Raw genomic sequence first — 16,063 nt, 5'->3', positions numbered from 1 at the left:
TTGCAAAACGGTGTGATCCCATATGGGGGAAGTGAGGCGACCATAGGGGCCTATGTGTGAAATCGAATTCAAATTGCAGAAATGGCTACTAATATGACATATACGTATACATAACTTCGATACAAAAATCAATATGTTCGTAATCTGATTTCTACAGGGAAACCTCTAACATATTTTTTATTATGTGTTACGTCACTGTTGCCATTTGACATGTGTGCAGAAACCAGGTTGAACCAAGTTCAACCTTGACGTAACGTGCCCTTAAGCTCGCGCAATAATCAACCTGATGCAGCTACACAGAACCGTTACTGTACCAGCTATTCACGACTGACGTTGTGATTGTTTTTCCTGTCGACTTCTGCCTTTGCTTGCTGTTCAAAGTTCCGAGACTGTCTCCGTCGTGTAACTAACTTCACAAGGTGTACACCCAGGTGGCGCAGGTTCAGGACCAGCTCCTCTTTCGCCTCCCATGTCCTTCCACTTGTGCACAAGCAAATCAAGGTGGGGACTATATACTACCGTAGTACATGAGTATGAACTTTGCACGACACCCTGGTGTGTTGATCAGCCAATCTTTTCGGCTGGTGAGTCCTTGCGTACCTACTTGCTAACGTCGACATTGCACATGCATCCGGCGATACAATCGCGTACCCATCCCAACTTCAACCGGACCTGGATCACGGGCAACCCTTGACAAAGTGGTTCCTTTGTTATCGTGCGTATGTACGGGTCCTGCAATCCCCCACCCTCTCTAACCTAAAGCAGCCTCAACAATCCACTGTCTTGTCAACATCTCGACCAGCCCTGGCCGCTCGTGTGTCGTTCGTGTGCGAAACCCGTCGCCTCGCTATAGATACCAACCAGCCTACGCGAATCAGCATTATTGTCACGATTGTACAGGCCGACCCTGGTCGAATGAGATCCTCACCCAGTACACACTGTACTGTACGTTCATGCACCTCGGGTGGGCAAGAATAGCAATGATGATAGGTCCTTCATGTTCGCACTTGCAATGGAAAAACGATCATCATCGTCTCGACGACGCCTTGGTATTTGCTGCCAGATCTGTTGGTAGGACAAACTGTACGTTGGGCCATACTTGTCGTATAGTATTGAACTTGTTCATCAACTGAACAAGTGGTTCGTTACCACTACAGTTCATGGTAGGGTATGGTCAATGAAAACGAGCATGAAAGCTGTTGTGCGTGATCGCACATGGAAGGTAAAGAAAGTTCAAGGTGGACTACTTGCATGTATGAAAGCCAACAACGAGCCACATGCTGGTGAACGGGTACGACATAGCGGATTAAATAAGTCGAATTACGTTCGACAGAGGAGGATGTCGCACCACGTGGGCATGACAGGAAGAGTCAGGATATTCTGACATGTCGGGCGTTGGCGCATGAGCCGTTCGATGAGCTGTCGAGTTTCTGTGAACCGAGACGGCAGGCGCGACGTGGACTTGTCAAACTCGATCACCATTCGGGTGAACACTAGCTCTAACTCAGAGCCGCGACGCTCTTCGTAGAGAAACTCTAGGCCGTCGAAGAGATCGCCTTGATTCGGACGGGAGCAGCACGGACACGGCCCCTTGCCGTCCACATGTGCCACTAGGGTGTCCAGGAGGAGGAGGAGTGTCTGTACGACGGGGAAGACGTTGCGTCGAAGCAAGCGCATGTACAGCTTGTTCTGATGCTCCGCGACGTAGAGGAGACAGTGCAGGTGCATGGTCGTGTGAATATCCAGCCACGGATCAGCCGACGAGAACCCAATCTCGAGCCACCGTGGATGAGGCGTCAGCGGGGATTCCACGGGCGCGGTGGGAAACGACACGCGCCACAATGCCGCCAATTGGTCCTGCGCAAATACACTCGCCGTATCTAGTGTCTCCCATCGACCCAGGAGTTCTTGCAGCAGCTCTTCCGTCACGCCGTCCGCAGCCGTTGTGTGCCACATGCAAGACAAGATACAGTACTGCAGTACTGCAGTACGTGAAAATTGGATTCTGTGTAGATGGTGCATTATCCGGTTAAATGGGGCCGCGTTACCGGATACTGCTTAACCGTCGAATTCGAACACAACGTTACGAATCACGTTGGCTTCAAGTACTTGCGGAGCAATCGGGCAATCCACGGCGTCGATATGACAGTGATGCCACCGCGGAGTGGACCTACATATGAAGGATAGGGTGGGAAGCAGACTGACTTCTCGCTCACGATAAATATCTCGTGTACCTGTCGCCAATGTCACCAAGTAAGCAAGAAAGAAGGACCCGGCATCAGGGTCAACATCCTCGAGGTTGACGAACGGTACTTTGACATGCCGAATGTCTACACCCATGCGAATACTCGTGTACGCGGAGCCAAGCGTGGCGACGAACACCGACGAATGGAACACGACCGCAACCTTGCCATACTCTTTGGTCACTTGCTTGAGTTTCTCGCCGTGCTGGGCAAGCCATCCTTTGCCGCCGCTTGAAATATGCCTACAGGCGTCGGGGTTCAGTTTGCCCAGCGGAGCCCGCGTGGCGTGCCAGATACCACGGCCACCGCCAGCGCGGGTGATCAAGTTGAGCACTTGCATGATGCTAAAAAATGGTGGCGAAGATTGGTTAATTCGTACGTACACATTGTACAGTGTACGTACATTGTACATAACATGTAATGTACGGTACGAAACTCATAAAAATCATTCAATTGGCCCACTCGAACTGTCGGAATGTTGGTTTGAATAAAGTATTTGTATGACTACCCTTGTGGGATGGGTTATATCCAAGTGCTCGCCTGTGATTGGTGGATTATATTTCTATTGTATTTGCATATCATGTTTTCGGCCACTGTTGGACTCGGAGAAGAAGCGTAATGACCTCTCCCGCCTTCCACGGTACGTCGTTCGCGGCACCTCGCTATGCTGCATGTGATCTCATCCTGTTGTAGCGCCTCCGCTGTCGGCGTTCTTCAAGAAGGAGGAAGATCTGCTGGTCACGCATGGCCTCGCCGACGTCCACACACCAGCAATGTTCCACCACGCATTTGACATTGGCGACGTGATCGGCCGCGGCAGTGTCTCGATGGTGTATGCGTGTCGCCACAAGTCGACCCTACGCGAATACGCCGTGAAAGTGATCAACAAGCAATTGTGCATTAAGAAAAAAAGCCTGCGCGACGAAATCTCGGTGCTCATGCGCGTCAAGCATCCCAACATCATTAGTCTTGAAGCCGTGTTTGAGAGCGACCAAGAGCTCTACCTCGTCATGGAGCGGTACGTCGCGTCATCCATATCTCTCCACCATGTGGAGTCTCATGGACATGCAGCGCGACGGGCGGCGAGTTGTTTGACCGCATCGTCCAGGTCGGCGTGTACTCGGAGCGCCAAGCCGCCGATATCGTCGCGCACCTCCTTCTCGCGCTCGAGTACCTTCACGACCACAACATCATGCACCGGGACATCAAACCCGAGAACCTCCTCTTGGGGACTACCGATCGTCCCGACGATATCAAGATCAGCGACTTTGGCATTGCCAAGATCCTAGAGGACATGGAGGATGACGACAGCATGCAGGGCATCCAAACGACGCGCCGCGCGTCCAGTGCCGCCTGCCGCGGCCGCGCCTACACGAGCTGCGGGACCGACTACTACGTGGCGCCGGAGGTGCTCAACGGCAACGGCTATGACAACAAAGTGGACATGTGGAGCCTGGGGGTCGTGATTTACATCATGCTGTGCGGATTTCCACCGTTCGCAGAGGACGAAGGCGGCATGGAGTCTGTCTATCGCAAGATCACGTCGGGGGTGCTCGACTTCCCCGACCCGTACTGGAGCAACGTGTCTGAACTAGGTACAGGATTGCGCACACGACATGTGACCACGGGGGTCCTCATGTTTGATTGTGTGATATGTCATAGCCAAGTCATTTTTGAGAAGTTTGCTGAATGTCGACCCTGTCCAGCGCATCAGCGCCGAAAAAGCATTGGGCCATCCTTGGATCCGGGTACGGGTGTTGAATTGAGCTACCAGTATGGGATCTTGGTAATGATATAAAAATGTCATGGGTAGGGCCGGACGGTGTCGACGAGCGAGGCGCCTCTGCGGTCGGCAATACACGAAATGCGGCGGTTCAACCAGAAGCGCCGGTTCAGTTGATCATGTGTGTGTGTCCGCTATATACTGTACAGTAACGTTGGTTCGTGCATTGGAGGTGTAGTGTTGGTGTTGAGTGTTAACGTGACGTGGGAAGTCGTCGGATAAGTGCTTGGAACTCGCAGCCGTCATTAGCCATGTATGTTGTGGTGAGTTCAGTTGTTGTCGTCGGCTAGCCACACTTGCACCTACGAATTATCCAGCGAATATGAGACACTGTTCGGTGTACCCATCGATTGATGGTACCTGGCGCCACATCCTGTCCTTTTCGCGTTTAGCTGCTGCTTCCTTTCTCCACACTCCCACACGACATGACCACACATGCAGCACTCGTCGCTTGGCGTCGGCCTCGCGCTTGACCTGAAGACGGCAGAGCTGAGCCTTTCGAGCGTCCGTCAGGCTCTTGACGACACCCCATAGGCGCCGGACGAGGTGGTTGTGAGACGCTGTTCGAACCGACAGTTCTCTTTGCAGCGTGGCCTCCCGCACGGCCTACCCAAAGTAGTTGCATGTTGGTCGTCGTGGCATTCAAATGGACATGAGATCAGCACTTCTGTACCTGCCACTGGAACATCACTCGATTCAGCCATCGCTTGTCGTGCCAGGTTGCCGCCGCGCGCAGTCGCGCCGTTCGAATCGCCCGTGCTTGAGCACGACACGCGTCTCGGTACCCCACCCACGCGCCAAAGCGCTGGTGGAGGGTCGTGTCGTGGTGCCAATGCTTGGCCTTGATGGCTTTCGTCCTGAAGATAGATAGGTTATCCTTGAGGCCTTGTCATATCGAGATGGACAAACCTGCACATGGCCACAAGATGACGCCACGGCCGCCACCCTTGGAACAGGACGAGGGCTCGAAGGTGGTGTCGCTTGGCGAGCGTCCACTGCTCCACGGCCAGCTGCCGTCGCTGCGCTTTCTCCGCTTCCTCCCTTGCCATCTCCCTGTTATTGTTGAAGATGACTGACATGTCTCGTACGCCTGGGTTGAAGTGGTTGTTGTACCGTTTTCGTTCGAGTTTGAGTGCCGCCGCAGCTGCTTTTTGCTGCTGTACGTCCGCCAGGGCTTGCGCTGCCGCCACGCGTACCGCTTCTTCCCTCGCTAGTTGTGCTTCCTTGTACTTTGTCTGCAATGCTTCCCACCGCAGCTTCCTCTCAGCCTCCCGTGCACGCATGTCCAGTATCCGCGGGGGTAATGCGTCCTGGACTACAGCCGTCCGTGGAACGCGTACACGCAATTTTCGAGGACTGGTGGCCACGTCCATGTGAGATCCCCGTCGCGGTGGCGGTGGCGGTCGCTTCGCACTCTTCCATGGGCGTCGCGGTACTTTCGTAAATGAAACCGTTGACGGTGGTGGCAACGACGGTGACGTGCAGGATGTACTGTACTTCGTCGTTGTCGTGGCAGTTTCGAGTTCAACTTCAATCATGTTTGGACGCAACACTTGTGTCAGAAGCCTGTCCGTTCGGGATTGCCGAGCTACAAAGCCAGCGGCTGCGTGCTTGACCGCCTTGCTTCGCTTCGTGAAGGTGTTCCACTGAACAAACGTTTTAAAGAGGGTTGCTTTGCGATAATGCACGGTAGCATCGAGGTCCGCACGATGCTGCCACGCCGCCGCCGCTTTCGCTGCCGCTACAGCTCGCGCATGCACGATTTGGCGGACGTAGACTCGCCATGCGGACCAAATGCGTCGCTGGAGGTGCCACATATGTGCGCGGGCGGCCTGTGCCATCGTCGATTGGTGCATGTGCACGACGCTCCACCACGTGGCGAACGCATCTTGCAGCACGACACCCGCCGCATGCCGCTGCTGCCGCGAGGTCTCCAGGGCCGCCAATCGCTCTGTTTCTTGCGCCAAATGCAACGTGACCGCGTGAGTTTGCTTGCGGAGCAGGGTCGAATCGATGGGTCGTCTGGTTGTCGTCGGCGGGGGTGGCGGTGGCGGAGATGCTTTCAGTTTACGCTCCAGTCGCTTTTTGTCCACCACTGCGTGCCTGGCATTGATGTGTTGCAAAGTGTCGATGGCAGGGGGAAGCGGGGGTTTCGGGGGTTTATTGAACGGATTCTGCATTCGAATAAACGAGCGAGGTTTGTGTATCGATGAAGATGACGGAGTGCCAGCCCGGGCAAGTCGTTTGGCTAGGACTAGGGCCTGTCGCGCTGCCATGTTGCGTGCTGGGTCTGACGCTGGCACCGGGTCGGCAGATCGGGGTGCGGGACGGAGAGGGGTATTGTTGCGGATGGCAGCTTGGGCTTTGACTGCACCTCTACACATATGTATGAGCAAAGAAAGATGGGACAAACCAGACTTGATCGTTTGAGCTGTATTTTCGACGTTTAGCCACGCCTGGATGCGCTTCTTCGCGTCACCTTCCACGACACCGTCGTCGTCGTCACGGTGACTCGCGGCAATGCTGCGACCGGCTTCCCATTCCTTGGTGACGGCAGACGCAGAGAACTTCGCGTCCGTGTCCTCGGGGTCGAGCGTCGCTTGGACGAGCATCTTCTCCCGTTCCCAGTTATCGACCCATGTGGGTCGACTGTCGTCGTCGTCGTCGTCCTGGTTTCCACGATGCCGTGGAGGATCATGCCCTCCTGCTTTGTGTGACTTGCCAAACAACTGTTGCCATCGAGACGGCTCGTCTCCTGCTTCGACCTGCTGCGGCATGAAATTGACGCCGATTCTTGACAACAACCAAATGTAACGGTCTCTTTTAATAGTGTGGAAATGCTGTAAAATAGTGTGGTCGCAACGTAATTGACCACATCAGCAGATGATGGCGACAGCAGAGGAAGTGCTTTGGGAGTGGCAGCCTGAAGCCATTGCGCTTGTGGTAGAGGATGAAGATCACCGCCTGCATCTCACAGAGCAGGGCGTGGACCTCCTTCGCTCCTTCAATTACCCCGTTGCGGTGGCCTGTTTAGTTGGTGGCCCCACTCGTCATGACGTCTTCCATGCCTTTGTCGACGACGGGATGTCGAACACAGTCCCACCTCTCGTTCCCGCCACCCATGGCATCTACTTGATCGGCTCGGCTGATTTCATGCGCACTGGTCGATGCATGCTCGCGCTATCCCTCACTGTAGACCTCGAGGACGACGACCAGCACGCACCATTGTGGGACTTGGCGCTTCTCCTCAGCTCCATTGTCCTCTACATCAACGACGGAGAGATTCCGACACCGCCACCGCGGCTCTTGGACACGCTCGAAGTCATTCGCGCCCTCAAACCCGACTGTTCCACCGACGACATCAACGAGTTCCTCCCGAGCCTGTTGTGGGCGACCGCATCACCCTCCGACGCTCCATCAGCTGCAGCTTTCCATGCGTCTTCGTGGCCGTTCGAGCTGCCTTCCACGGCCGTCTCGGACATGGCGACGCTCGATCTGGTTGGCTGGTGCGTCTATCCTTCCCATGCTGCTCCATCCTCTGACGCCGCCACCATCATCGATGACATGCGAGTCATACTCCTGCATCACACCAAGACCAAATCGTTCTTTGGCACGTCGTTGCATGGAGACATGCTCGTGGCTTTAGTCGACCATGCGCTTTCGTGGCTACCACGCGACGATTCATCTGCCACGTCCGTCACAGTTGACTTCCTTGGGGGATGGGAGCACATGGTAGGCATGCAGTGCACCGCCGTGGCAGCGACGGCGCTGGCCGCCTACGACGATGTGATGGCAGAGGTCGACCCGCCGCCATCCTCCGCCCCTCTCTCGTCGAGCGTCCGTCCGCCGATGCCATTGGCCGAGTTTGAAAAGCTCCACGTAGACATGCACGAAATGGCCATGTCCTCGTTCACTTCGCAGGCGAAACCGTACAAAAAGTCGAGGGCATACCGCCGACACAAGCAGTCCCTCGTCGGCACTCTCCAGACGTCGTGCACCCGTCACCGCCGCGCCTTGATCGAGTCGTCCCGGGTGTATTGCACTGCCGTGGCTCATGTCCACTTGTCTTTGTTATCTAACGAGTCGACCGTACCCGACGATACACCGTCAACCTCATCTTCATCGCCAGCGCCTCCCAACGGCACCATCGATCATTCAACTCCTCCAACAGAAACGTCACAAGACGATGTATTGAGCGCATTTGTGCGCGTCTACCGCCAAGCCACGACCGGCCAAGTTGCAGCGGACCAAGTGCTGGCCACCGTCGTGGTCTCCGACGTCGCCGACTTCCTGACCCGCCGCCAACACGCAGCCAAAGCGTCGTGGACGAGCGCGCACTTGGCGTCCGAGCGATCTGCGCTGCAGGCCGCGTACGCCGCCAAGCAGGACCAGCTCACGGCGCACTTCCATGACCAAGCGCTGCAGCTGCGGGAGGCCCTCGCGGCCGAGAAGAAGCTCTGGACCCAGGCACACATGGCCAAGCAAGCCCGCGACAAGATCGACGTGCATGAAACCAAGCGACTGGCGGATGATCTGTCGGCCGCCGCGGCCACGATCGCAGCGTTGGAACGAACCAATCAGGCGCTGCAGGATGAAGTGGCAGCGCGAGACGCCACCATCGGCCACCTCCAACTACAGGTGTCCGACTTGCAAAGGGCGACCGCCGACGATGACCGCGTCCGGTCGGCGCTCGTGGACAGCATCGCAGAATCCATTCGAAACGAAAAGCGACTCGAAGCGGCTCTGGCAGCTGCCGAGTCGGCCGCGACCGCCGCCGCCGCCCACCTTCGGATTCTGACAGAGGAAAAAGAGCACCTGCAGACGAATTGGCGGCAGCTGATGGTGCAAATCACAGCGTTGCCACCGCCGCTGCAGCACCAAGTGCTGTCTTTGCATGTCGACGAACAAGCGACCGGACACGAACACACGACCGTGGGGTTTTCGGACGCACTAAGTAGTTTCATGTCCACTTAAAGAGTACGACTACTACTACCGGTACTACCATACCACACTACGTAGTGGTATGGTACGAACAAAGAAGTAATCCCCGTGTTGTAGGTCTCGTTGACTGTGTGGTTTTGGCTGACATATAAGAAGTCTTAACGACGACTTCTCTACACCTGGAGTATGGGGAAGCGAAAGTGGATCAAGTGTGTGTCGAAGTAGTCGATAAGACATAACTCAGGTTCAGCCATGTCCATATTGTGAATTGGCTATACACTTCCAAGATACGCGTGGTTTGACTAATCAATATTGAATCACGCTAGAGTTCTGATTGGTTCAATATACAACTCCTTCCTGTAAGAGCCAATCAAATCCACTCAAAAATTGGATTAGCCAATAGCGTCAATGATTCGTGATTCGATTATTCGATTCGATTCGACGGGGTCTGGAAATTTGTACCGAATCCACAATATTGTCGTATATATATATATATTCGTTAGATGGAATAGATCCAACTAGACCCAAACAAGCTGTTCTTGGGCGAAGCCTTGTTGCTTGTTTTGGCGGCCTTGTGCTTGGTCGGATTGCCTTCGCTGGCAGCTTTCATGGCGTGGTAGATGTGCACAAGGGCGACGGCATCGAGGGCGGCGTACTCCATTTGCGCACTCGTGAGCGGGCGGCGCGTCCAGTTAGACATGCGAGTGCGCTTGTCCAGGGGAAAGCCCAGGTAGTGACGACACAAGTCGGTGAGCGAGGTCTTGGCGCCCGTGGTGGGGGCTTCGCGGCCCCCAATGGCCTTTTGCAGTGTCTGCAGGTCGAGGATGCAATGCACAGGACGGACCCCGAGCGCTTTGAAGTCCCCCGACACATCCAATCCGAGCTTGAGCACGGCGTCCGACGTGAAGAGGGGCAGGAACGCCGCGAGGATGGCGTCCTTGCCGGCATCGTCACGGGGAGATTGCAGGTCGATGACGAAGGCTCGGGAGGCCGACGCGAACTGCAAGACGGCGCACGGGGTCGTCGAAGCAGCAGCAGCATCGAACGACGACCGCCATTCAGTGTCGAGGCCTACCACTGGTTCCGAGAGGAGGAACGCGGCGGCGGCGGTGGCGGCAGCGACAGAGTCGACGAATTCCACGGTCGCATGCAGATGTTCCAAGGTGAGGAAGCCGGCAAGGGGGGGCGGGTCGTCCTTGTTGGCGCCAAGGTCGAACGAAGCGGGCGGCGCGAGGACGTCGGGGAAGTGCGCGCCGAGACCGAAGAGGTGGACGATGTACCTCGTGATGGGGTTATCGTGGCCGCATTGGTCGTAGAGGAGGTTCGCGGCGTACAGCTGCGTGGCGTCCGACGAACCGGCGGCATCTGGGACGTCGCTGTACTGTTTCGCATGGGCGAGGTAACGCAGCGTGGCGCGGCGGCGGCTAGACAGAGGCGGCGGCATGAGGATACATGTGGTGAGATGAAGAAAGGGAACATGCGACGATGTTGAGAGGGGAGAAATCTGGCTGGGTAAGTATGCGTACCGTTCGACGTAGACGGGAAAGTCGTCCGGGGGGAGGCGGAACTTGGTCAGTCGTTTCTTGATCACTTTGTCGTCGACATGGTGTTCGATCATGAGGTGCACAAGGGCGCGCTGCCGGATAGGGTCACCGAGGACAAAGCGGTCGGCCCCGGGAATGTCGTTGGTCTCGAGGAGGAGTCGCATGACGGAGTCTGCCGGAAGATGGGGCAGGAGCGACAGATCATGCATGAGATCCAGCGCTGCCTTGGAGTTGACGTACAGCAATGACATGGCGCCGGTGATGCGGTCGGCGATGTCGACGTGGTAGAGTTTGCACCATGTCACCGTTGCATGTACGTGTTCTGGGAGGTTTGCCAAGTGGTGGAGATAGATCGATGTCGATACGTGGCGGACGTCGCTTGGCGGGGGGTCGTTGGAGGTACGTTTGGATGCGACGTCGAGGGCGACCACGAGACTGTTGAGGTATGCGGCCCAGTTGAAGGAGGCAGTCTGAAAATTCATGAGTGTGGCCACGTGGAGAGCTTCGACAAGAGGTTCGATGTGTGTGTAGTACCTGAATGTGAAAGTCGATGCAATACGCGAAATGACCCAACGCAAGGGGCAGTGGGACCAAGGCCATAACGTTGGCCAGTTCGTCTTGAAGTGCTTGGAACTTCCGCGTCGAGCATAGCAGCGCCAGGTGCGCGGCGGAATTCGGAACATCCTCCGACAAGACAAGCGGTGCTAGGACGAGGGCAGCGGCATCATTGCAAGCTTCCTTGCTCATGATTTGCGATTTGGGATTTTTGTAGATTCGGCAGGATCAACCTATCAGAGACGCGATAAGATTATGTTTTAGCGAATCAAAGACCTCGAATGTATGTCGAGCAATTTTCTGGTCGCGAATGAGCCGTCGCGAACGATCGCGTTCTCGCAGTCGAGACAGGGACTACGTCGAAGTTGGTGGCGACCGCCGCCGCCGAGGAAATGAAAGGAGGAGTGAAGAGCGGCGGGACGACCGAGGAAGAGCAAGAGCAAAGGACTTCTCGCATCTGGTGCAGCCGACGGGTACAGGTGCCGATGCTGTGCGGACTTGGGGAGTGGCCGAGGTGGCTACCGACGCAGACGCTGTGCCTGTAGTCGTGCAAAAGCCCAACTTTGGGCTGAGTGGTGCCTTGGCGAAGGACTCTGCGACGGGGAACGTAAAGAACGGCATCGTGATGAAGTGGTGCGAGCCGCCGGAAGCCCGAGTGCCCACCGCGCGGTGGCGCATGTACGTGTTCAAGAAGGACGACAACGTCGCGACGCTTCATTTGCATCGGCAGAGTGCGTACCTGTTTGGCCGCGAGAAGAAGGTTGCCGACGTGTATCTCGAGCACGAGTCCATCTCGAAGCAGCATGCGGTGCTGCAATTCCGCGTGCGACACAAGGAGGTCCGGCGCGACGAACTGGATCAACCAGAGCTAGTCTCGGAAGTCTTGCCGTACATCATGGACCTCAAGAGCACCAACCACACGTTCCTGAACGGCAAGCAGATCGAGCATTCCCGGTACATCCAACTCAAAGCGAAGGACGTGGTCACGTTTGGCGAAAGCACACGCGAGTACGTGCTGGTCCTAGATGCAGCCAAGGCGGGGGTGTCCCAGTAGAGCTATTGGCAAAAACAGTGTCACAGCTAAGACTCCTTTAGTCCCGTTTTGTCCTGTATTACAGCCAGCAGCTAGCAATAGCAATCCTCTGTCGAGCTCCAGCTTGACTACATGTACTGTGCATACGCTTGTCCAATTTGAATTGGTTTTACATTCATATTACTACTACTACACTGTAGTATTATGTAGGTCACTATTGAGGCGCTAGAGTGGGAAGTGTACATGTTATAAGTTAACATGCGCTACGCTCGAATGTGGTCGAAGTAGTTGCTGCACTTAGATGAGCAATTGCTCGATTTGTTCACGCATGGCGCGGATTTGGGGGCCCAATTGCGACGCATCGTTGGACGTGATGGACGCAGAGATGACGGGGCGGGACACGCCGCACGCTCGGCCCAACGCGACTTTGGAAGGGACGAACACGTACGGGACGTTCTTGTCTTCGCACAACAACGGCAAGTGGAGCAAGATTTCAAGGGGTTCCGTGTCGGCGGCCATGATGATGAATTCCGAGATCCCGCGGTTGAGGGTCTTGGTGGCTTCGTTCGCACCCTTCTTGATCTGCTTGTAGTTGGTGGCTTGTTGCACCAGGTCCAAGATGCTCACAGTCAACTTGGCATCGGCCAACGGGTACGCTTTGGGGTTCACGGCAGAGTCAGACATAGTGATGGATAAGCTCACACGTAGATCACGGCTAAATGGAAAGTAGATTCGAGTCACATGCTGATGCCAGGACGACCACCCAATGAGTGTAAAGCTGCTGCTCCAATAACTGAAATGATATTTGATTGGCTAAAACTCAGCCAATCCACGAGATGCAAGCCAAGTCCTCCTAATCGCGCGTGATGATTGGTTAATAATCGAACAGTATGCTCACTGACACTGTTCAGTTGCCGGAATCGGCGGTTCCTTACGCAGGAAAGTAGTGGAATGCACGCAAGGTCCAACACGAGGAGTACATCACATCAATCGGACACGTGGTCAATGCGGCCATGCACTTCGCCATGGCTGGGAGGGAACGTTACAGTTACGTATAGGATGATTGAATCTTAATTGCTTGCCTACGACATGGAGGAAACATTTAGCGAATACAGTCAAAACGACGATGCATCCTGCAATGAAGGAGGCTTCATCCTTACGGAGGCATCAAGCGAGTTGTCCCCGTGGCTTGACTGGACAGGACACTCTTGGAGGTTGTCGTCTGTCATGTGGACGACGCTGTGGCCTGACTCGATGTTCGACTTCGTCTCATTGGTCGATTATCCGCTAAATGTCCGGATAAAAGTGTGTTTGCACTTGACTCAAATTCTGACCTTTCTAGTGTAAAATCGCCATCGTCGCATCGGGTCATTCGCGAACTTTCCTCGTCCCTCGACATGGTTACCACGGACGACATCTCCACGAAGCTCGAAGCCGCCTTCCAAGCCACATTCGTCCAAGTCGAAGACAACTCGGACGGATGCGGCAACAAGTTCAGCGTCATCGTCGTCAGCAATGCATTCGAAGGCCAGGGATTGCTGCAGCGTCAGCGAGCCGTGAACGAAGTGTTGAAGGACGAGATGGCAACGATTCACGCGCTACAAATGAAGACGTGGACGCCGGCGCAGTTCGAGCAGAAGAAGAGCCAGCCATCGGGGGAAAACTAGCCACGACGTCGTCCTCCTTGCTGATGTGTGGTTCATGTACCATTCGTTGCCTTCATTTGCGATGAAGATCCCATAGATATCCCCCGATTTCTCGCTCGCTCGCTGGCTCCTACGATTAATATATATATATGTACTACATGGACATGATCTAACTGTAGTTAAGCAGTCCACAACGTTGGCGGCTTGGACTTTCGTGAAATTCATTCAAATAAATGCATTTTGACATGTTACACAAAGAATAACTCGGATTCGACAATTATGGACCATGCGAACAACAGCGCGAGATCCGTTCCGCGGCCGTTAATGTCCACCTTCGTCCAAAGCAAGGTTAGCGATGTACATGACGTAGGAGCATCATGTAGCTCATCATCATGTTGGCGTGTCCATGTGTCATGATCTTCACAGGACAGCAAGGTCATGTCGGTGTTTCGATGGAAAGGCATGTTGGACGTTCTGGACAAGGAGTGGATGTGCGACTCCCTTGCAGACGACGGTAGGCTCCACTATTACCAACCCCCCAAGGACGGTACCATCCTTGATGTTCATTCCTGACTACCGGTAGACATTAGCGTGCCCGAGGAATTGGACGCCACACTCGACGACGACGCCAGCACGTTGCGTTTCGGTACACACATCAATCTCAATCTCTCCAGTATCTACACGACATGATTCTTTACATTTTATCCCCAGGCATGTTGCCCGTCAACGGAAGGGAACCTCCCGAGCGATGGAACGACTTGGGCTTGGACCTGTTTGGCCCGCCGCAAGTTCCTCCATGACGTTTGAACAAAGATCCCGTGAAAATGCAGTATCTCCTTAGCGTCTACCATTTTTCTTCTTGCCTCCCATCAAGAGCGAGTCCAACGCGTCCTCTTCTATGATGTCGTCCACTGCATGCACCACCGCCGTCACGTCGACTTGGCGCAACTTTTGCGCGATGACATCGAACGTCGGGCGGTGGGACGGGTCGGCACTCCAGCATTGCCGGATCAATTCCTACATTCATCTAGCAATCAATCGCCGCGTGCTGGTCACGGTGTATTATTACCTGGCACGCGGACGGACAGTCCAAAGTCGGAATCGGCGGGCGGTCGCCATGAAGCACCTTGCGTTGGATGTCGTCGATGGCGTATCCTCGAAATGGAACATCCCGCGCAAACATCTCCCAGAGAAGCACCCCAAACATGTACACGTCCACGGCCTTGGAGAACGGTTTCCCCGCGAGGAGCTCTGGCGGCATGTACGCTGGAGTCCCCGCGGTGCCTTCCTTCGTGCTGCAGCAGCATTGGAATGTCATGGGAGGAGCAAGTTGTGTCTGCGCTTACCACACGAGGCCAAAGTCGCACAACTTCACCGTTCCTGACGCATCCAGAAGTACATTTTGACTTTTGAGGTCTCTACAGGCAGCATGATGATGGCGGAGTAAGCCGACTGGAATGGGGGGAGGGGAGGGGGGGTCATTGGCATGTACCGATGGACAATGGCAGGAGACAGCGAATGCAAGTACTGCATGGCCGAAGCCACATTGGTCTACATGGAGGTCGTGAGGACATGGATGTAGCAGGTCGTAGAGAGACGATGAACGTTACCGCCATCTTGACCAAGGTGGGGATGCTGATGGGGTCGTTCGTGCCGTGCAGCTGATCGTACAGCGACATGCTGCACAGTTCCATGACAAAGCACAGGTTTGGCGCTTCCATGCACGCGCCGATGAACTCGACAACATGAGGATGGTCCAGTTTGCTATACATGAGGTTTCATAACGAGGTCGAAGTCGTCGTCGTCGGTGCGTAGACGATTACCTCATCACAAGAAGCTCGTCCATGAACTCTTGCTTCAGTGCGCTGTCAACGCGCGGGTCAAACTAGAAACCACGACGTCAGGGAGTACAGTCCTTCCGACTTGGCTGCGTGTTTTACCAGTGTCTTCAACGCCACGGGCTTGCCTCGGTACTTGCCGCGGTAGACGATGCCGACACCACCTCCGCCAATCTTGTCTCCCACGGAAAGGTCCTTGAACGGGATGCTCGTCCATCCTCCACCAACGCCATCTTTAGCGGTCATGATCTCCTCAAAGAGTCACTTTTTGTAACCGTCGACGAATGTAGCGATAACGATAGAATACTTTAACCAAGTTTAATATTAGGCTTCAACATGTGTCACCAAGAACTCAAGCTGGTCGTGATCGGCTTTCCCTATGACTTTTAATGTTGTTCTTTGTAAGGAATGAACCATGACATGATGCATGCCGTCGTGTTCATATTTTTCACACTTTTGTAACACTTCCATACAAATATC

The 16,063-nt window shown here is 54.9% G+C and overlaps 11 protein-coding genes across 14 annotated transcripts; 5 read left to right on the top strand and 6 right to left on the bottom strand.

Moving 5' to 3' along the window:
• Window positions 1-1,236: 1,236 nt before the first annotated feature.
• Window positions 1,237-1,994, bottom strand: H257_05777 (hypothetical protein). Its single transcript, XM_009830749.1, has one exon. It carries the CDS (start codon window positions 1,954-1,956, stop codon window positions 1,321-1,323), a length of 636 nt encoding a protein of 211 aa, XP_009829051.1. The 5' UTR covers window positions 1,957-1,994; the 3' UTR covers window positions 1,237-1,320.
• Window positions 1,995-2,003: 9 nt separating this feature from the next.
• On the bottom strand, window positions 2,004-2,742 carry H257_05776. Of its 2 annotated transcripts, XM_009830748.1 has the most exons (2): window positions 2,235-2,742; window positions 2,004-2,170 (listed from the first exon to the last, which is right to left on the bottom strand). In XM_009830748.1, the coding sequence occupies exons 1-2, from the start codon at window positions 2,653-2,655 to the stop codon at window positions 2,091-2,093; spliced, it is 501 nt and encodes a 166-aa protein (XP_009829050.1). In that variant the 5' UTR covers window positions 2,656-2,742; the 3' UTR covers window positions 2,004-2,090. The 2 variants fall into 2 exon arrangements, with proteins under 2 accessions (XP_009829050.1, XP_009829049.1); XM_009830747.1 differs by having other exon boundaries at window positions 2,004-2,742.
• Window positions 2,743-2,772: 30 nt separating this feature from the next.
• On the top strand, window positions 2,773-4,307 carry H257_05775 (CAMK/CAMK1 protein kinase). The gene is made up of 5 exons (XM_009830746.1): window positions 2,773-2,883; window positions 2,937-3,261; window positions 3,315-3,838; window positions 3,906-3,991; window positions 4,057-4,307. The coding sequence occupies exons 1-5, from the start codon at window positions 2,862-2,864 to the stop codon at window positions 4,141-4,143; spliced, it is 1,044 nt and encodes a 347-aa protein (XP_009829048.1). The 5' UTR covers window positions 2,773-2,861; the 3' UTR covers window positions 4,144-4,307.
• Window positions 3,970-6,812, bottom strand: H257_05774 (hypothetical protein). The gene is made up of 6 exons (XM_009830745.1): window positions 6,445-6,812; window positions 5,140-6,402; window positions 4,936-5,079; window positions 4,700-4,883; window positions 4,387-4,632; window positions 3,970-4,328 (listed from the first exon to the last, which is right to left on the bottom strand). Exons 1-6 carry the CDS (start codon window positions 6,801-6,803, stop codon window positions 4,296-4,298), a joined length of 2,229 nt encoding a protein of 742 aa, XP_009829047.1. The 5' UTR covers window positions 6,804-6,812; the 3' UTR covers window positions 3,970-4,295.
• Window positions 6,813-6,888: 76 nt separating this feature from the next.
• Window positions 6,889-9,223, top strand: H257_05773 (hypothetical protein). The gene has a single exon (XM_009830744.1). It carries the CDS (start codon window positions 6,910-6,912, stop codon window positions 8,998-9,000), a length of 2,091 nt encoding a protein of 696 aa, XP_009829046.1. The 5' UTR covers window positions 6,889-6,909; the 3' UTR covers window positions 9,001-9,223.
• Window positions 9,224-9,427: 204 nt separating this feature from the next.
• H257_05772 (hypothetical protein) lies at window positions 9,428-11,271 on the bottom strand. Its single transcript, XM_009830743.1, has 3 exons — window positions 11,046-11,271; window positions 10,494-10,981; window positions 9,428-10,391 (listed from the first exon to the last, which is right to left on the bottom strand). Exons 1-3 carry the CDS (start codon window positions 11,256-11,258, stop codon window positions 9,467-9,469), a joined length of 1,626 nt encoding a protein of 541 aa, XP_009829045.1. The 5' UTR covers window positions 11,259-11,271; the 3' UTR covers window positions 9,428-9,466.
• Window positions 11,272-11,358: 87 nt separating this feature from the next.
• On the top strand, window positions 11,359-12,252 carry H257_05771 (hypothetical protein). Its single transcript, XM_009830742.1, has one exon. The coding sequence runs from the start codon at window positions 11,377-11,379 to the stop codon at window positions 12,118-12,120; it is 744 nt and encodes a 247-aa protein (XP_009829044.1). The 5' UTR covers window positions 11,359-11,376; the 3' UTR covers window positions 12,121-12,252.
• H257_05770 lies at window positions 12,251-13,366 on the bottom strand. Of its 2 annotated transcripts, XM_009830741.1 has the most exons (3): window positions 13,260-13,366; window positions 13,002-13,181; window positions 12,251-12,952 (listed from the first exon to the last, which is right to left on the bottom strand). In XM_009830741.1, exon 3 carries the CDS (start codon window positions 12,781-12,783, stop codon window positions 12,397-12,399), a length of 387 nt encoding a protein of 128 aa, XP_009829043.1. In that variant the 5' UTR covers window positions 12,784-12,952; window positions 13,002-13,181; window positions 13,260-13,366; the 3' UTR covers window positions 12,251-12,396. The 2 variants fall into 2 exon arrangements, with proteins under 2 accessions (XP_009829043.1, XP_009829042.1); XM_009830740.1 differs by having other exon boundaries at window positions 12,251-13,181.
• Window positions 13,367-13,435: 69 nt separating this feature from the next.
• H257_05769 (hypothetical protein) lies at window positions 13,436-13,962 on the top strand. Its single transcript, XM_009830739.1, has one exon. It carries the CDS (start codon window positions 13,497-13,499, stop codon window positions 13,764-13,766), a length of 270 nt encoding a protein of 89 aa, XP_009829041.1. The 5' UTR covers window positions 13,436-13,496; the 3' UTR covers window positions 13,767-13,962.
• A 46-nt stretch (window positions 13,963-14,008) lies between these two features.
• On the top strand, window positions 14,009-14,595 carry H257_05768. Of its 2 annotated transcripts, none has more exons than XM_009830738.1 (4): window positions 14,009-14,093; window positions 14,177-14,259; window positions 14,329-14,391; window positions 14,457-14,595. In XM_009830738.1, the coding sequence occupies exons 2-4, from the start codon at window positions 14,184-14,186 to the stop codon at window positions 14,543-14,545; spliced, it is 228 nt and encodes a 75-aa protein (XP_009829040.1). In that variant the 5' UTR covers window positions 14,009-14,093; window positions 14,177-14,183; the 3' UTR covers window positions 14,546-14,595. The 2 variants fall into 2 exon arrangements, with proteins under 2 accessions (XP_009829040.1, XP_009829039.1); XM_009830737.1 differs by having other exon boundaries at window positions 14,172-14,259; window positions 14,457-14,545.
• Window positions 14,414-15,860, bottom strand: H257_05767 (TKL protein kinase). Its single transcript, XM_009830736.1, has 7 exons — window positions 15,686-15,860; window positions 15,569-15,630; window positions 15,356-15,509; window positions 15,238-15,296; window positions 15,092-15,163; window positions 14,815-15,040; window positions 14,414-14,762 (listed from the first exon to the last, which is right to left on the bottom strand). The coding sequence occupies exons 1-7, from the start codon at window positions 15,827-15,829 to the stop codon at window positions 14,583-14,585; spliced, it is 897 nt and encodes a 298-aa protein (XP_009829038.1). The 5' UTR covers window positions 15,830-15,860; the 3' UTR covers window positions 14,414-14,582.
• Window positions 15,861-16,063: the final 203 nt, after the last annotated feature.

This window comes from Aphanomyces astaci (assembly GCF_000520075.1).
Source record: "Aphanomyces astaci strain APO3 unplaced genomic scaffold supercont1.11, whole genome shotgun sequence".
Lineage (NCBI taxonomy): Eukaryota > Oomycota > Saprolegniomycetes > Saprolegniales > Verrucalvaceae > Aphanomyces > Aphanomyces astaci.
The sequence above is the reverse complement of the archived record's forward strand: the minus strand, read 5'-3'. Positions and strand labels throughout refer to the sequence as shown.

Bases quoted from the DNA above. Each gene is read 5' to 3' on its own strand.
- H257_05769 (XM_009830739.1), top strand. From the start codon at position 13,497: ATGGTTACCACGGACGACATCTCCACGAAGCTCGAAGCCGCCTTCCAA.
- H257_05777 (XM_009830749.1), bottom strand. From the start codon at position 1,956: ATGTGGCACACAACGGCTGCGGACGGCGTGACGGAAGAGCTGCTGCAA.
- H257_05775 (XM_009830746.1), top strand. From the start codon at position 2,862: ATGACCTCTCCCGCCTTCCACG. The intron at 3,262-3,314 runs GTACGTCGCGTC...ATGGACATGCAG, and splicing joins CTCTACCTCGTCATGGAGCG to CGCGACGGGCGGCGAGTTGT. The intron at 3,992-4,056 runs GTACGGGTGTTG...TGTCATGGGTAG, and splicing joins TGGGCCATCCTTGGATCCGG to GGCCGGACGGTGTCGACGAG.
- H257_05774 (XM_009830745.1), bottom strand. From the start codon at position 6,803: ATGCCGCAGCAGGTCGAAGCAGGAGACGAGCCGTCTCGATGGCAACAG. The intron at 5,080-5,139 runs GTACAACAACCA...CAACAATAACAG, and splicing joins CTCAAACTCGAACGAAAACG to GGAGATGGCAAGGGAGGAAG. The intron at 4,884-4,935 runs GTTTGTCCATCT...ATCTATCTTCAG, and splicing joins CATCTTGTGGCCATGTGCAG to GACGAAAGCCATCAAGGCCA.
- H257_05773 (XM_009830744.1), top strand. From the start codon at position 6,910: ATGATGGCGACAGCAGAGGAAGTGCTTTGGGAGTGGCAGCCTGAAGCC.
- H257_05767 (XM_009830736.1), bottom strand. From the start codon at position 15,829: ATGACCGCTAAAGATGGCGTTGGTGGAGGATGGACGAGCATCCCGTTC. The intron at 15,631-15,685 runs GTAAAACACGCA...CGTGGTTTCTAG, and splicing joins CCGTGGCGTTGAAGACACTG to TTTGACCCGCGCGTTGACAG. The intron at 15,041-15,091 runs GTAAGCGCAGAC...ATGCTGCTGCAG, and splicing joins TGCGACTTTGGCCTCGTGTG to CACGAAGGAAGGCACCGCGG.
- H257_05768 (XM_009830737.1), top strand. From the start codon at position 14,025: ATGGACCATGCGAACAACAGCGCGAGATCCGTTCCGCGGCCGTTAATG. The intron at 14,260-14,328 runs GTAGGCTCCACT...GACTACCGGTAG, and splicing joins CGACTCCCTTGCAGACGACG to ACATTAGCGTGCCCGAGGAA. The intron at 14,392-14,456 runs GTACACACATCA...TTTTATCCCCAG, and splicing joins CGCCAGCACGTTGCGTTTCG to GCATGTTGCCCGTCAACGGA.
- H257_05771 (XM_009830742.1), top strand. From the start codon at position 11,377: ATGAGCCGTCGCGAACGATCGCGTTCTCGCAGTCGAGACAGGGACTAC.
- H257_05770 (XM_009830740.1), bottom strand. From the start codon at position 12,783: ATGTCTGACTCTGCCGTGAACCCCAAAGCGTACCCGTTGGCCGATGCC.
- H257_05772 (XM_009830743.1), bottom strand. From the start codon at position 11,258: ATGAGCAAGGAAGCTTGCAATGATGCCGCTGCCCTCGTCCTAGCACCG. The intron at 10,982-11,045 runs GTACTACACACA...ATGAATTTTCAG, and splicing joins GCATCGACTTTCACATTCAG to ACTGCCTCCTTCAACTGGGC. The intron at 10,392-10,493 runs GTACGCATACTT...GCCTCTGTCTAG, and splicing joins TTTCCCGTCTACGTCGAACG to CCGCCGCCGCGCCACGCTGC.
- H257_05776 (XM_009830747.1), bottom strand. From the start codon at position 2,655: ATGTACAATGTACGTACACTGTACAATGTGTACGTACGAATTAACCAA.